The sequence below is a fragment of the Sapajus apella genome, unplaced genomic scaffold (genome assembly GCF_009761245.1).
Source record: "Sapajus apella isolate SASKATOON/1434 unplaced genomic scaffold, GSC_monkey_1.0 scaffold8, whole genome shotgun sequence".
NCBI classification, from domain to species: domain Eukaryota; kingdom Metazoa; phylum Chordata; class Mammalia; order Primates; family Cebidae; genus Sapajus; species Sapajus apella.
In genome coordinates this window covers 1,696,659-1,713,639 of record NW_022436948.1, presented here as the reverse complement: position 1 = coordinate 1,713,639, position 16,981 = coordinate 1,696,659, and the positions used below count along the sequence as shown (strand labels likewise).

At 54.2% G+C, this 16,981-nt stretch overlaps 1 protein-coding gene across 3 annotated transcripts in view; it reads left to right on the top strand.

Moving 5' to 3' along the window:
• The window catches only part of FAM207A (family with sequence similarity 207 member A), a 42,547-nt gene that overhangs the window by 22,200 nt on the left and 3,366 nt on the right, over positions 1-16,981 (top strand). For all 3 annotated transcript variants that reach the window (XM_032276734.1, XM_032276735.1, XM_032276733.1), the window contains 3 exons: positions 1,756-1,824; positions 9,512-9,659; positions 14,803-14,868. In XM_032276734.1, the coding sequence (XP_032132625.1) occupies positions 1,756-1,824; positions 9,512-9,659; positions 14,803-14,868 (283 nt within the window). The remainder of the gene's footprint in view (positions 1-1,755; positions 1,825-9,511; positions 9,660-14,802; positions 14,869-16,981) is intronic.

Genomic DNA, 16,981 nt, shown 5'->3' with positions numbered 1-16,981 from the left:
GAGTGACCCCGAACAGAACCGAGATGCCTGGGGGAGTGACCCCGAACCATTTTTGCCCAGGTAGCGGCAAGGGCAGCACGGCTATCACCACAGGAGTGAGTCTTCGGCGAGCTGGCAGGAGGGGACCCAGGAGTGTTCAGGTCAGCCAGGTGGATGCACGGGCAACCTGTCCCCAGGCCTATGCCCTGGTGCTTTGCCGAGAGCCAGAACTGCCCTGGCAGAGGGGGCGTACTTGGGCAGCAGGACTTTCCACACACTGCTGGCAGAGAGGCCTGTGGTTCAGAGCTGTGGGCCAAGCCCTGTTCTAAACTTAGGAAGGCAGCAGTGAAAAAACAGGCAAAAATCTCTGTGCTTGTGGAGCTCACCTTCTCATCAGACAGCAGTGGCGGTGAGGTGGACGTAACATGCCTTGTGGGTGCTAAGTAGGGTTGGCCCGAGGTCTCCCGAGCATCCCAGGGTGCCTTGCTTATGTGAGGGCCAGGTTCTGGGGCAGCGCTGTCCCGTCCGTGTTTGGCAGAGGCCCTCTGACACTGCCACTGTCTGTCTGTGCCCCCGCCGAGGGCTTGTCATCTTTCACGCGAGTCCCACACAGCACTCAGTTCGTGCCCCGGGGTGCCAGCCCTTGCCTCGCTGCGCCTCCATCCCCCAGAGCCCCATGGAGACTTTTTTCCTCACTGTTTGTGGCTTCACAGAGGTCAGGGGGAGCTGTCCCCAGTTCTCAGAACGTACCTCGCTGGGGGAGGCCATGCAGGGCTGAGGGTGCCTGTTTTCCTGCCATGTCCTGGAGAAGGCTCCTCCAAACTCCTTCCCAGACACAACAGGACAGGTGGGAAAAGGGGCACCTAGTGGTCTGGGGAAGGCCTGGGGCTGTGCTGGGGGAGGTGTTAGGCCTGGAGTGGTGTTTGTTCTGGAAGCCTCCCCCACAGAGGGAGATGCTGGGCAGCCAGCTGGGCTCACAGAAGAGCGTCAGCTGGGCTCCTTGCCACTCCAGGGGGGTGTTTCTGAGAGCTGAGTGCTCTTGGGGCCCCCAAAGCCTGGATGAGGCCAGGGACCCTGTACAAGGACAGGGACGGGATCCCTGGTGGTGAAGGTGCCCCGCAGCTGCCAGCCACCTCTGTGCAGAGTTCCCTTGTTCTGGGGCCCAGGCTGGGCTGAGCAGAAGCACTTGTGTGCAAGGGGTGGGTCTTGGGGCAGCAGTGCCCTGATCTTGGCTCCTTGTCATCTGTCCCTCACCGGGGTTGTGGCTTTAGCTGAGTGTTTTTCTAGCTGCTTTGCGGGGTCCAGGCATGGAGCCTCTGGTCCACTGAGCACGTCATCGGGCCTGGCAGGGAGCAGGTATGTCACTGGGCGTTGCTTGACCACCCAGGATCCTGGGGACGCCTCCATAAGTGGTTCTGCCCTGTTCGCGGCCCCCTTCTGAGCTGTCTTGTGTTCCTGTGTGGCTTCGCTGTGGCCCGCCCTGACAGTCGTTCGGGTCATGGTAGGGAGGGGTCCCTTTGGGACACCTGCCTGCGCTTTCCAGGGCAGACCAGGAGTAAGTGGCCAGGCCATCACCACAGGAGGACGCTGCTGAGAGAGCCTCCCAAGTCCAGGCTGAGCCGTGCTGCAGGTGCCCTGGAGTCTGAGGGGCCGGCACAGGCCAGACCAGTTGCTGTGACTGCGGCAGCTCCGCAGTCGGAACCCGTCCAGCCCATTCTCAGGTCATGGGGGTGCTCCTGGACATGTTTTGTTCACTCCTGTGCTCTCTGTCCTCAGGTGCAGAGGCCAAGACTGTTTTGCCCAAGAAGGAGAAAATGAAGCTGAGGCGTGAGCGATGGTTGCAGAGTAAGTCCACGCCCATGTCTCGAGGCAGCTGCTGGCCAAGTCCCATCCCTTGGGCCCTCCTGTGCCCACAGCTGCACTCCCCCCTCAGGGTGCCCAAGGGGATCACCCAAGACCCTTCAGAGGCTGCGGTGGGGGCTGAAGGATAGTGGAGGCACAGAGAGGGAGGCTTTGGAGATGTGACAGCATGGACAAGCTGCCAGTCTGCTGTTACAGGTGGCACTACCACCCCACCCATGTGGGCGCCTGCAGAGCTGGGCTGCCTCCCCTTGGAGGATGGCCTGGGGAAGCTGCTGCTCTCGGCTCCTTGTTTGTAAAAATTCCCTATCTTTGGTTCCCACAGTGAATTTTTATTATGGAAGTAACCTGTGCTTGTGGAATCTCTGTGGTTCGGAAGTGCCTGCAGTGGTGTGTGAAATCTGTCCAGGCCTTGCCCACGGTGAAAACACAGTGTCTGTGCACAGCAGTGTGGGTGTGGGCAGGGCTCCTGGGGTCCCCGGACCCTTTCAGGCCTGAGGTCCCTCTTTTCTGAGGCTCCACGTGCGAGGTCGGTCTTGCCACGTGCTCCCAGCCACCGTCTCCACAGGTGAAAGCTGTGCTTCCCACTCATGTTGTTTAGAGTTTCTCCTTATTTTTCATGGTGTTGAGTATTTGCCAATGTTTTTCTAAAGATTTTTCTCATCAATATTATTTTGCATTTTTTGGTTATCTTTTTAGGGTGATTCTGCTGACTTTGTGAAATTAATTTGGAATATTTTCTCTTTTATGTCCTCACATGTTAAAGCCTGGTCTGCCTATTTTTTTCCTTGAAGGTTTTAAAGAAAATGTTATGTGTTTCAGAGGTAGGACCTAGAAGTTTGTCAGTTTCTTTCGTGATTATTACTGTTACACGGCTTCTGTCACTTTTTGGGTATTTCTTAAGGAAGTGATTCATTCCTCCATTTTCTTTTTCACAGTTCCTGGCGTAACTGTGAAAGTGGGTCTGGATGAGCTACTGGACTATGGCCGTTTGGACTCTGATTTTCTAGGCTGTCATTCTTTGATGATGTGTAAATTTTATTCCGTGGCACTTGGTCCTTTTTTTTCTTTTTCATGACTTGAGTCAATTTTGGTCACTCATAAAATGATCAGATTTGTCTGGAGTTGGTGCCTCATTTAATCCCAGCACTTTGGGAGGCTGAGGTGGAAGGATCACCTACACCCAGGAGTTTGAGACTAGCCTGGGCAACATAGCAAGATGGTGTCTCTATAAAAAAATATAAAAATTAGCCAGATTAGGTGATGCGTGCCTCTGAGCCACCAGCCCTGGTGACTTAGGAGGCTGAGGTGGGAGGATCGCTTGAGCATGGGAGTTCCCGGCTGCAGTGAGCCATGATTGCATGACTGCCCTCCAGCCTGCACCACGAGCAGGCCGCTGTCTCTAAATAACACGAATGATCAGATTTAGTCACATCTCAGTCTTTATGTCTTGGCTGCCTTCTCGTTAAATATTCTATTTTCTTTATCATTCTTTGTTTGTATCCTCCTTTCATATCTGATTAAATTAAGAAGTTTTGTCTCTTCCATTTAATAATTAATGAATGTGTTTAATGATTATTCTACTCTTTTGTCTTCAAAATTATTAGTTTTTATTTTGATCACTTCTCTCTTCTAGCTTTCTTTAGGTTTCAGCTGCTCTGCTCATTTGTTTTCATGTGTTTTGTTCAGGACTGAAAGGCTATGTTATCTCTAAATACAGCTTTAGCTACATTTCCCAAGGTGTTTTTATTTTATATTTTATTATGAAAAATTTTATTTAGGAAACTGGGAAGAATTTTATACTGAGTATCCTGTACCCACCACACAGATTTTACCATCTTTATTATATAACTGTTCATCTAGCAATTTCTGTCCATCTGCCAACATGGGTTTTTTAAAATGCATTTCAAAGTAAGTTACAGACATCAGGATACTCCACCCCAAATAATTCTGCTAGAGTTCAATATTTGTTCATGGTTCTTTTTTTTTTCTTTTTCTTTTGAAGATTGTATCTGTGTAAAATGAAACGCAAATCTTAAGTGTGTCATTCAGTAAACTCTGACAAATGTGTACACCTGTGCAGCTGAAATCCCATTCAGATTACAAACCATTCCCACCATTCCCCAGCAGCCCCCGTGCACTCCAGCCACTTACCTCTCCCACCCACCCCAGAGGTGATAACCAGTGTGCCATCTTTTTTGTCCACAGTTTAGGTTTTCTTGCCTTGGGCCTCATATAAATGGAATCACGTAGGGTGTGCTCTTTCTGTCTGGCATAATGGTTTTGAAGCTCATCAGGCTGCATGTAGCAGTAGCCCATGCCTGCTTCTTGCTGAGGAGTGTTTCACTGTATGAATACACCATTTGTTAGTCATTTTCCTGCTGATGGACACCTGGGCTTTCTTCCATTTTTAGGGACTGTGAATAAGGCTGCTATGAACATTCTTTACACGTCTTTTTGTAGACATGTTTTCGTTTCTCTTGGGTAAATGCTGAGGAATGGAATGCTGGGTCATAGGGTAGGTGTATGTTTAGTTTTACAAGCAGCTGCCAGACGTTTCTCTAGAGTGGTTGTACACTCACACTCCCACCAGAAGCCTGTGCGAGTTCTCCCTGCCCTGCAGCTTTGCCAGCACGCGGTGCGTCGCCTCCTGTCTGGGCCGTCTGGTGATCACGATATGGTGTCTCACGGTGGTACTCATTTTCATTGCCACCAAAGGAGCATTTTCGTCTGCTTACTGCCCATTTGCGTTTCAGCTTCAGTGAAGTTCATTTTTCATGAGACTTTTTGCCTTTTTATTATTGAGCTCTAAGAATTCTTTATCTGTCCTGGAGTCCAGTCTTTGGTTGGATATGCTTTTTACAGATGTTTTCTCTCAGACTGTGACTTGCCTGTTCATTTTCTTAACTTTTTTTTCTTTTTTATAAATGGGAGCTTAATTTTGAGTTTAGTTATTGTGTGTATATGTATGTATATATGTTTGTGTGTCCTATTTAAGAAAATTTTGCCTAATCCCAAGTCATGAAGCTATTATTCCTATGTTTTCTTCTAAAAGCTTGATACTTTAAGCCTCCGTATTTAGGTTTCTTGTTTGTGTGTGTGTGGTGGTAGTGGTTAAGTTACGTTTTTCCCCCCAATACGGATATTCAGTTGTTCCAGCACCATTTGTTATAAACACTTTTCTTTCCCCATTGGATTGTTTTGTGCCTTTGTGAAAAATCAAATGGCCTCATAAGTGAGGGTCTGTTTCTAGGCTGTCCTCTGTTCCATTGATCTATTTGTTGTACCTTAGCAAATGCCATACTGTCTTGATGACTGTAGCTTTAACATTAGTCTGGAAGTCAGATAACGTAAGTTCTTTATGTTGGTTTATCTGTCTTAAGGTTGCTTTGGATATTCTAGGTCCTTGGCATTTCCATATAAATTACCATTAGCTCATCTGTTTATTTAAAAACAGCAAGAAAAACCAGGTAGGGTTCTGATTGGGATTTCATTGAATCTATAGATCACTTCAGAATTGCCATCTAACAATAGCGAATCTTTAGGTCCATGAACATGCTACATCTCACCATTCAATTTTCATCACCACAGTTGTGTCGTTTTTGTGTAGAGGTCTTACACTAAGCTTACTGCTAAGTATTTATTAGTTTTTTATGCTCCCGTAAATTCAGTTCTTTTCTAGTTCTCTGCTAGTATATTACATACAATTGGTTCTTTAAAATATTAGTCTTGTATCCTATGAATTAACTAATATCATGTATTAGGTTTGGTAGTCATTTTGTAGATTCCTTAGAATCTTTAGAAATGCATATTTTCTGTGTGCATGGATTTTTTTTTTCCTTCAATTTGCTTTTTTTCCTCAATTTGTATTGAAATTTCCCCTGTGGATCTGAATGTGCCACCCCCACCTCGTCTTTGTGAGAACAAGCTCACAAACTTTGTCCCCCCTTCCCGTGCCCTTCCACTCCTGGAGGCCTCTCTGGTCACTCTCAATCCCTTACTTTGCTTTGTCTTATCCACACACTTCCCCGGTGCCCAGGTGGTGCCCCCATGTTCCACCACACAGCCTGTGCCCCAGCCATGCCACGGGCAGTGGCTCCCACATCCTATGGGCTGGAGGGTGGGTAGCTGGAAGCACACATGTCCTGCTCAACTTTTCCGTCCCACGCTGTCCTCCTAGGTGGCCAGGCTGCTTCACATCCACCCAGCAGCTCCCAGATCCTCTAACACTTGACATTATGAAACAGTTAAAGATTTGCCAGTCTGTGAGGTGGAAAATGGTATTTTGTAGTTGTGATTTTCTTTTCCTTGATTTCTAATGAAGTCAAGTGGCTCTTACTATACTTTTTGGCCTTTGATTCCTCTTTGCTTTTAGTATTTAATTCATACGTAACTGATTTTTCGCAACCGCGTGAGAGAGGAATCCAGCTTTTTCCCCAGGAGGACCCAGTTTATCTAAAGTGTCATGTGTTGTGCTCACACTTCGCCCACAGCCTGCCCTGGGTCCCCTGAGTGTTCATCTGCACATTTGCCACACTGAATTTCTGTTGTAATTTGTTTTAATATGTGATAGCCCTGCTTTCTTGTTTTTAAAAATTGTATTTACTATTCATTCTTATGCGTTTAATTTTTTTTAAAAAATAAAATGTAGAATTAGCTGCACCGGTTTGACTAAAAATCCTGTCGAAATTGTAATTGAGGCAGCATCAGGTTTTTCTGGAGTGAGTGACTGAGAGGAACCTCGCTCTCCCATTGGTCCTCCTGGTTACTTGGAAGCTGCTGTTTGTGTGGGCCTCCCCCAGGTGCTGCAGATGAGAGCAGTGCTGAGTGTTCCACGGTGTGGGTCCTGCCCCCCACTGCCTCCCCGCTCCCCCACCTCAGAATTGAGCGGGCCAAATGGAATTGTTGATATTGTGGTCATCATTTCTTGTTCTGTTGTATCATTGAGTGTCTGACGTTTTGCTGTGAAACGTGAGACTCACTGTCAGTTTCTAGCAGCTAATCTCTGTCAAGGAAGTGCCTTCCGTTTGTGGTTTCATTGTCATTTTTGTCTTGAGTGAGCAGCGAATCGTACAGAACCTCGCAGATACTGGTGGTGGTGACCGTAGGCTTTCTCACCTCTGAGCGGCCCCTGAGGAGCGTCACCCTGAGGCTTTCCTGGGGGAACTGCCCTTGCATGCCTGGGACTCACCCTGCTTGGCACAAGGTGTCATTCTTCTGAAAGGCTTCTGGCTTTGACTTGCTGAGGCCCGGGCCTTTGTGTCTGTCCTCACGGGAGCCACAGGCCTCTTGCTTTGCTTTCCCTGGCCTGGATCTGCAGCCTGTGAAGGAGCGACCTGGCCTGGCCCACCCCTCCCTTCCCCGGCTTCCAGGGTGCCCTGGCTCTCTTTTTGATGAGGTGTCGAGTAACGTGTCTACCGAAGTCCAGGCAGGATGGAGCAAGCACTGGATTCTTACCGTAGAAACCCTCATGATTCCTGAGGCTGTGGAGAGCTGGTGCACACCGTCCAAGCCCTCACCCTGCACTGAGGACTGACGACCCAGAGTAAGGGTCGTCTTTGTCCCAGGTTCTTGTCAGTGATTTGGGGCCAGGTAATCACACCCTGCTACAGGGACCCAGGGCAGGGTGGCATCTCCTGACTTTGGGTTGGTCAGGGTGGGCCCTTCAGATCTTGCTCTGTGAGCCACCTGCTTAGTGTGATGAGAGGGGCGCCGCTGTCCCGGACAGCAGGACTGGAGAGGAGCTGGCTGCTGTCACCTCTGGAAACCCGGGCACTCCTCCCATAGAGGCTCAGGTGCTGCCATGCCTGGGCCTGTGCACAAGCTGGCAGTGCCTAAGCTGCAGGCCTGTCCTGCTGGGCTGCCCCGAAGAGAGCAGGCTTTGTCCTGGCTCACAGCCTCCAGGAGCCATGTGCAGTGAGCAGCGTGTCCGAGCATGTGTTCTCGTAGCAATTTTCAACAAATACATTTTTAAATGAAATCAAATCCCAAGGCCATGCCCGTTCTGTCCAGACCTGGCCCAAATCCCTTCTCCAGCGTGGAGGCCTCAGTCCTGCCTGCCACCCCCCACGGCCCCAGGCCCTCAGGTCTGTCCTGGGGCTTCTCCCCTTCCCTCTGGGGAGCCCTCTCCCTCCTGGGAACACAGCTGAGCCTCCCAGGCAGTGACTTGCCCATTTTCCTCATTTTCCTTCTGCCCCCCGCTCTGAGCCTATGTGCACCCCCATCGCATGCCCCGGCCGGTGTTGCCCATGTCCCTTTGGAGGAGAAATCCTCAGTGGCTGCGCTCCACCTTGTAGTCAGCCCTGCGATTAAAAAGCACAGCTCTGTGATGAAGGGGGAAAAATAACTCAAGCCTCCCCACCTGCAGGTTTCCAGGGGCAGAATGGGGGTGACCGTGGGAAGGAGAATGGTAGCGAGGCTGGGCACCCAGCCAGGTTTCTCGTGGGCCAGGGGCTCTGGGCCTGGGCTCTCCTGTAGGGCTGAGTGCCCCACAGGGTTGTGGGGTGAGCCTTATGCTGTGCTGAGGTGCAGGATCCGAGAAATGAGACAGGACACAGAAGTACAAAGAAAATGCAGCTGGGCTTGGGGGGCCATGCCACCTATGAGCAGAGTCAGGCGAGGCTGGCGAGGCCCTGAATGTCCAGAAGCGTGAGTATTTATTGTGTATAGGTTAGGGGGCAGGGCAGTGAGTGAAATCATCTTTAAGGATAGTGATAGGGTCGTGAGCAATAAAACATAGGGTCCACCCCCATTAGGTCACCTAGGCCAGGAGGTGGACAGTGTGCAGCAAGGGGCCCTTTCCCATGAAGGCAAGGGCCGTGTGCAGTAAGGGGTCCACCCCCATTAGGTCACTGAGGCTTGAAGGTGGGCCATGCGCAGTGAAGAGGGTGCGGTGTGCAATACTTCTATCTATGGGAAAACTACTTCTAAGAAGTTGTATAGGAGGATGCTTTAAGTCACATAGCAGTGACAGAGCTGTCAAGGTTACCGCCACCTTCTGGCAGCTTCCAATGTGTTCTATGGGAAGATGCTTTTCAAGCAGCACAGTAGCAAGAGCTGATAAAGTTCACAGTCACCAAGGTGGATTGCCGTTCTGAGGGCGGCCTTCCACAAGAACTGGAGCAAGGTCCTACAACTCCTTTATCAGGAGGAGTGGCTCTCGCCCCAAGCCTGCCATACAGCGGGTATCTTTACGATACTGAACGCTGCTGCTTGGGCCATGGATTCTTGTCCTGGTATAACTGTTTTCCCTTAAATCATGCTCTGCACTGTGTCTGCTCCAGGCATTCCTCTGATTATAAGCTGCTTATTCCTTAATTCATGCTCTGTACTGTGTCCACTCTAGGCATTCCTCCGAGTATGAACTAAAATATAGGTATATATGTAGGGAAATATTCTTTAGGCACTTACACTATCAAATATTATATGATGATATAGAGAGGATTATATCAAGGGATTCTTGAAGCCCTATTTCTATAAACTAATATATGATTATGTAAAGGATTATATAAAAGGAAATAGCTGAGTAGTAACACTATAAAGTGAGATATTCCTCAATCCCTAACTGTGCCAGGGTTCTGCTTAGCTCTCATTCCTCGGTGCCTATATGGGGGGATTACCCACACTCCCCTTCGCCTCTTGCTTGCCTCTAAGGCCATTCTTCCTTCCTCAGAAATCGAAGCCATCAAGCTGGCTGAGCAGAGGCACAGGGAGGAGCAGAGGCGGAGGGCCACGGCAGTGGTGGGGGACCTGCGCCCACTCAGGGACGCTCTGCCCGAGCTGCTGGGGCTCGAGGCTGGCAGCCGGCGCCAGGCCTGCAGGTGAGTGTCCGGGAGGGGCAGCCCTGTCTGAGCTTTGGGGGTGACTTGGGTCCAGAGGTGGAGGAGTGTGAGCGGGCCCCACGGGCCCCAGTGGCTCGTGACCCTGCAGAGGCCGAGCTGGGGCTTCAGCTGGTGATCCACACAGGTACCCTGCTCCTTGGCTTGAGCTCATGAGGTTGGTGGGGTCTGTCAGGGACGTTTCTGGGACACCTGGGCCCAACCCCGTGAGGAGCCTGGCTCTGCTGATGCCAGCTCCCTCATGTGCCCCTCCCCTCCACATCGGCCACAGCTCCTGCCAGGTCCCACTGGGGGTCTCCCCAACTCCCTGTTCTGCCACAGCCTCCACCCCACAGAGACCCTGCTGTGCCCAGCTGAGGCCCCTGAGCATCCACCATGCCTTTCTCTCGAGTCTGACGGGGGCTCCAGCCTCCCCTCCTAAGTGGACTTTTCCCTGACACCCGCTTGACACTGCACACCCTGTCCTGCCCTCACTCCGTCCCACGGAGGGTGGCCTGGTGTCGGGCGGGGTGAGCGTGTGGGACCCACACATGCTGGCCCCTGGTGCATGCCTCCTGGAACTTGTCCTCGTGGGTGGGATCTGCTTCATGCGTCCTCCCTAGGAGGGACGGGGCCTGGTGTGAGTGCAGCTGCTCTCCCAAGCTGTACCTGCCTGTGCGGGAGGCACACGCCACCTGGTATCGCCACAGGTCTGGATGTGGTTTGTTCTTCAGGGAAGAGGCAGGTTTCTGTCTCACCCTTGGCTGATGGCATCACAGTGCCCCTCCCCTGCCCCCTGCTGAGAGCTGGGATGGCGGGTTCTGGGCCCTTTGTGCATGAGCAGCCAAGCCAGCTGGCCTGGGCCTGGGCCTGGACATCAGTGTGGCCCCCACACCCCGGCCTTGGGCAAGGCCTGGTCCCTGGTATGAGCCTCCTCCTGACGCGCCGAGATGCTCCCTCCAGACCCCTGTCACCCAGTGAACCATTTGTCAGTGGCAGGTTCTGTGTGTCTTGACAACATGGATGTGGCCCTGCTAGCCTGCCATGGCGTGTGTGCCCCAGGGCGGCTCAGCCAGGAGGGCTGCAGCTGCATGACCCTCCCTGTGGCCTTTCAGGGACGTGGCCTGCCGATAAGCTGCTGCCTGTGGTGCCTGTCTCCCAGAAGCTTTCTTTCAGGCTCTTTGTGCCTGGGTGACATGCATGTGAAGGGACAACAGCCTCTACCCTTCCCCAGTGGCTGGGAGGCGCTGCCCAGCGTGGGTGCCGAGGCTCGGCTCAGACCCGGGGCTGTGGAGCCACAGCCCACCTTTCAGGAGTGGCTGGAAAGAGGCCAGGCCGCTCCGTCCTGTCTCAGCTTCTTGGCCTTCCTCATTCATGTCGTCTCTAATTTTGCCTTTTTGAAGATACTTTCTTTCTCCTACTGACTTTCCATCTGGGGAGGAAGCAGGGGCTGAGTGCAGTGTCAGATCTGGGGTCATCCTTCCATGGCCCAGCCACCCAGGCCCGGGGTGGCAGTAACACACCGCAGGTCCAGGCAGCTCCAGGCCAGCGTCCTGAATCGGAAGCACCCGGAGCGCTGGGTCCAGGCTAGGAGCAGTGGCCTGGAGTGGAGATGTGACGACTGAACATTCCTGATTCTTGAACAAAAATGTGACCCTAGTCAAGTATCCTTTCCCAGTTTTCAGTTTTCTCATCTGAAAAATGTGTTGGGAGCATCCAGAAGGGAGAGGGCTGTGTAAACACCCAGCCCCAGGCCGAGAAGGATGTGCCCTGCCGCAGGGTTGCTGTGTCCCGTGCGGGGCCTGGGTCAGGGGCCCATCTGCTGTCAGCCCTGAGAGCCTCCTGTCTCGGGGGTACCCGTCCCTCCTCAGATGCGGTTCAGGCAGCAGTGCCTCTTGACCCTGGGGGAGTTCTTGGAACGAGCCCTATTTTAGACGGGTTTTAGATTTGTAGAAAAATGGCAGAGATGGTACCGAGAGCTCCGTGCAGCTCCTCCGCCCCTGGCTGGTTGAACTCCCCGTGGCTGTTCCTCTTTTGCTGGTGTGCTGCGCTTGTCACATTTAAGGAACCAGTGTCGACAGAGAAGTAGTGAGCGTTAATGAAGTAATTAAGAGTTAACCAAAGCCCACACCTTAGCTTTCCTTCATTTTTCCCTGATGGCCCTTCTGCCTCAGGGTCCCATCCAGGATCGCATGGGACGCTCGGATATCTCGGCTCCCCAGGCCCCGCTTGGTTGTGAGTTTCTCAGACTTCTTGGTTTTGGTGACCTTGACTGTTGTGAGGAAGCTGTCCCTCAGCTGGCATCTGTCTGATGATTTCCTCGTGGGTACAGGAAGGGGCTGAGTTCGGGGAGGAAGCCCCCAGAGGTGCCACTGTCACCCATTTTATCAGGCACGCCCCGTCAGCGTGACTTAGCGCTGTGAGGCTGACCTGGCCCTTGTAGGGCAAGGCTCCCCCTCCATGCTGTCCCTTTGGAAGGAAGTCACTCTGTGCAGCCGTCGTCTCAGAGTGGGGCCTGTGCTCTACCTCCTGGAAGACACAGCGGCCGCGGAGCTTGTTTGGAATTCTGCCGGGAAGGGACTTGGTTTCTCTACACACGCATCTACGTACCGGTCGTGCATCGGTGTTGTTCTGGACCGAAGGATGTTTTGCTTACACTCGGGGCTGCAATCCAGTGCTCCTTGATTTTGGTGCCAAAACTGTTCCAGTGTTGGCTGTAGAGAATTCTTGCAGCTGCTCCTGGCTCCCTTTGGCATGCCCCATCCAGGTGGGGGTTGTATTTTTAGCTCCCTCTCACTGCCTAGCACCAGCAGGTGCCCCCGGTGCCTCTTGGACCTCTCCTGGCAGTCCTGGAGTCTGCTGTTTCTCTAGGGACCCCCATTCTGGGTATTGCAGGTATGAGGCCCTGGGTCTGGTGCTCCGTGTGCCTGGGCGGTGGCCGTGTCTCCGGGAACTGCCCCTGGTCTCGACAGGCAGGTCTCTGCCCCACCCACCTCTGCTCTTGGACTCTGATGTGCTCTGGGCTCGAGGGGTCAGCAGGCGAGCACCAGTGGCCTGGGAGGCTGGAGGGTGGACAGTCCCTCCCTGCCAGCCTGGAGCCACATCTCCCGCTTCTCCCCTTCCCACCGGGGAGGGACCCTGGTGACCCCTCAAGCTCCAGACCTCGGCCTCATGTATGTGCTTCGTGGGCGACTGCCCGCACCATGCCAGGAGTGGAGTGGTGGTGATGTCACTGCTCCTGCCTGGAGGGAGCGCATCGGGGACCATGAGGTTCCACACTGGGTGGAGCTAGGCTCTGATCCTCTGTGGCTTCCCGCTGCTGGGCCTCACAGAGTCATGTCACTGCCAGTGCTGCCCCATGGGTCATCCTGGCCCGTGATGGTAACTGCCCAGCACTCCATCCACAGGGCCCTGAACTCTCGGGAACCCCACTGGGAGGATGGGGTGTGGGATGCAAGGGCGGGGGACGGTCCCTGCGGTGAGGAGGAGGAGGTGCTGCGCCTGGCCGTGTGGGCACTGCAGCCACCCTGGGTGCAGCTTCTCTCCTTTGGAAACTTGGGAGGCATCAGTCCCGCCCCCTACTGCCTTTTCAGCTCTCTCACAAGTGAGGGTGCAGCTACATGGCCTGAGGTATCCCCAACTGGGAGGGTTGCCTTGGACCCAGGTCCACATCTCCTGCCCCCAGCATGTGGCTGCCCCACTGAGGGCTCCGCCCTGGCACCAGGGATGCACCTGGAGGAGGGGGTCCCACGCTGACAGCTTCTGCAAGGGTGGGGACCCGGGACAGCTCTGGACGGTTGGTGAGGGAGCTGCTGCTCGGGGGTGGACTTGGGGAGGGGTCAGCCGGCCAGAGGGGCAGAGCTTCTGCGTCGGGGCAAGGCTGGCCCAGGATAGGCCGTGGGGAGGCGTCCTCAGTGCCGGCAGAGTCCCTGGAATGTATGGAGCTGCGGCTCTGAGCAGGCGGAGGGGACAGGAGACACCAGCGGCGGTCATCGGCCAGTGTGAGCGGGAAGGGTGGGGACTGAGTCCCTCCCCAAGTCAGCACAGAGCCAGGGTTAAAAGAAAGCGGGTGCTGAGGGCTGTTTGGAGCAGACCCCAAATGTCTGTCATTCATGTTTTAAGAGAGCTGTGAATAAAAGCCAGTCTCCTGGCCCGAGGCTCAGCATAGGGCTTGCCTGAGGACCCCGCAGCTCCGCCTTCCCCACGTCCTCTGGGTCCCGCCTCACTGTGTGGACGGCAGATCTCGGGAGGCACCTGGTGTGGCCCCGCAGCCTCTCCCTCCCTTTCAAGGCCCAGGTCGCTGTCCCATCGGAACATTCGGCCAGGTGGGTGGCTACCTTGGCCAGCTGACCACAGTGAGCCCGCAGGCAAGTTCCCAAAGTTCCCACGGTTACCTGAGGGTGAGACACTCCACCAGGAGTCAGTGCCTGCTTAGGGTGGACACCAGAAACGGGAGTGTCCTGGCCCGCCCGTGCCCCGAGTCAAGACCCAGCACGGTGGTTTGGAGATCCCAGGACTAAAGGAAGTAGTCAGCAGCACTCCGGAAACCTCCTTGGTTCCTCCACCTGTCCACAGGGATTGCAGCGCTCGCTGGCTCCCCTGCCCCCTTGTTTAGTTATCAGGAGGGCGGGCACAGGTCCCCCCCTGTATAATAGCATGTGCCTTCTTCTAAGACAGAGCCTGGGGACACGTAGGCAGGGGCGGGTGACTCGGGCTTCCTGGGAAGTGGCGTGTGTGGCAGGAATGGGACTGGCTTTGCCTGCCAGGGTCATTTGGCTCAAAGTGTGAGGTGTCTGCGTGGCTTGCCCTGGCCAGGCAGGTGGGGTGGAGACCCTGTGTTTCATGAGATGTATTCCTGGCAACTGCTCCCTCCATGCCTCACGGAGCCAGGAAGAGCTGTGGGAGTCACCAGATTCCACACAGAGCAGCTCTCGGCCCGAGGTTGCAGGACTGGCAGGCAGTTGCACCCCTTGTCCAGGTCCAGCCTCCACAGCCAAAGAGCGGCATGTACCTGTGGTTCTGCCATGGTTTGCTCACCTTAGGCCACCACCGTTTCTGCGCCAAAGAGGGAGGGGCCAGCATCTGCCCGCGGGAAGGTGTCCAGGGATGCTGGATACTGACTGACATGGCTTCTCTGTCCACGCAGGGAGAGCAGCAAGCCGCGGTCCTCGGAGCTCAGCCGGATGAGCACAGCACAGAGACAGCAGCTTCTGTGAGTGCCTCCACCCCACCCTCCCCAGGGTCCTGAGTGTCCCCGGCCTGCCCTCCCAGGGGTTCAGTTGCTGAGAGCCCCCGCCTGCCCCCCAGGCCCCTCCACGCTGCTGCAGTCGCTCCTGCCTGTCTGCTCCAGGTGGGCTCTGCAGTGCAGTCAGGCCCTGGGACAAGGCTGCCTGCTGGGAAGGCTTCAAGGGGAGACAAGGGTCTCAAATGGTGGGTGGTAATGGCCCCTCCCCGCCCCTGGCTGGTTGAACTCCAGATGGTCACGTTGGGTTCTGTGGCTGGTCACTGTAGCCCCTGCCAGCAGGGCTAGGACACTGATTTGCAGAAATGTGTACACAGTTGTCCTCTTAGGTACAAAAGTTTCCAGACCACACACTCTGGCCTCTTTGTAGACACAGCTCCAGTTTCCACTGAGGGAGCCACATTTTATGCCATGTAAGATGGTTTTAGTTAGCTACTGGAATGATTTCTTTTCTTTGTTTTTGAAGCGACTGCTAAGATGTTTCTCAGTAGGGAACATTCTGTGTCGGTTTCTACCGAGGCCGTTGTGCCCTTGCAGTTTATAATCTGAAGTCTGCTTTGTAATTACTGTGATGTTAAGAAGCTGCTGTCGAATGGTAGTTCCAAGGGTCTCTTTATTGTTCCGGCTTTTCTTTAGGGGCACCGATTATACATTCATTGGATCTCTCATCTGTCTTCCATCTCGTTTTCTCTAATCCATTTGTACTCTAGGTACATTGTAGTATCCAGACTGAAGTACAGTTGGTGTAGTAATCTGTCTTTTTTAGTTTGCTAAAATGTTTTTAGTTTTATTTTTTAGAGACAGGTCCTTGCTCTGTGGCCCAGGCTGGAGTGCAGAGGTATGATCAAGGCTCACTGCAGCCTCCGCCTCCTGGGATGCAGTGATCCTCCTGCCTCAGCGTCCCAAGGAGCAGGGACTTCCTGTAGACCCTTGTGCTTGCCCTCTTTGGTTTCTGCTTCTCTGTTTATGAACGGAGTTCTTCCTGGGCCAACCTTGTCTGGAGACAGTTTGCAAACAGCAGAGCCGTCTCTGCGTGACCGTCCTCCTGCCTGGTGTCCCTCTCCGCCTCTGCCTGGCACCTCTGCCCCGGCACAGCCTGCTCCAGGGAGCTGCTCCCTGCCTGGACGGAGTGACGGGTTTTCTTCTCGAAGACGGTCTGTGGTCTGCACCCCTTGGTGCCCCCATGTCCTGGCGGTCACTGCATTTCGAAGCAGCTCAGGTTAACAGGTCTCCTGGTTTCATCAAAGGTAGAGTTTGGTTTCTTGTTGCTTCTGAGAGGAGAGTGGGAGGCCCCTTGTCCACTCCGTGTTTTGGAGCCAGAGGACTGTTCCCTTCATGTTGTGGTGCTTTCTGGTGCATGTGGATGGGGCTCAGGTTTGAGTGCTTAGATCCTTTGATCCAAAGACCCCAGTGGGGAGTAAGAGTGTCCCCTCCCCTGGGCCATGCTCCCATGGGGGCTGCATCTGGGACATGAGTGAGCCTTAGAGCTGGGGCTGGTGGTCTGTTCCCCAGGGCTGCTCTGTGAGGACCACACCAGGGAAAGGGGCTGTCATCTCAGATGGGAGGCCCCGTCTGTCAGCCTCTGCAGACACCTGTGCAGGATAGCATCTGCAGGCCTGACTCAGCATGGAGGAGCCACACAGCACCAGGGGCACCCAACCTTTGTCCCATACAGCATCCACACTCACAGGCAGGCACAGGCTCCCCCCATAGCCCCTCACACACAGCCTCCCCGACACAGCACCGCCACCACAGCCCTCACACACAGGCTCCCCGACCACAGCCCCTCACACACAGACTCCCCCCACAGCAGCGCTCACACACAGACTCCCCCCACAGCAGCACTCACACACAGCACCCCACCACAGCCCCTCACACACAGACACCCCCACGACAGCCCCTCACACACAGGCTCCCCCCGCAGCCTCTCACACACAGCCTCCCGCACAGCCCCTCACACACAGGCTCCCCCACCACAGCCCCTCACACACAGGCTCCCCCCGCAGCCCCTCACACACAGCCTCCCGCACAGCCCCTCACACACAGACTCCCCCACCACAGCCCCTCACACACAGACTCCCCC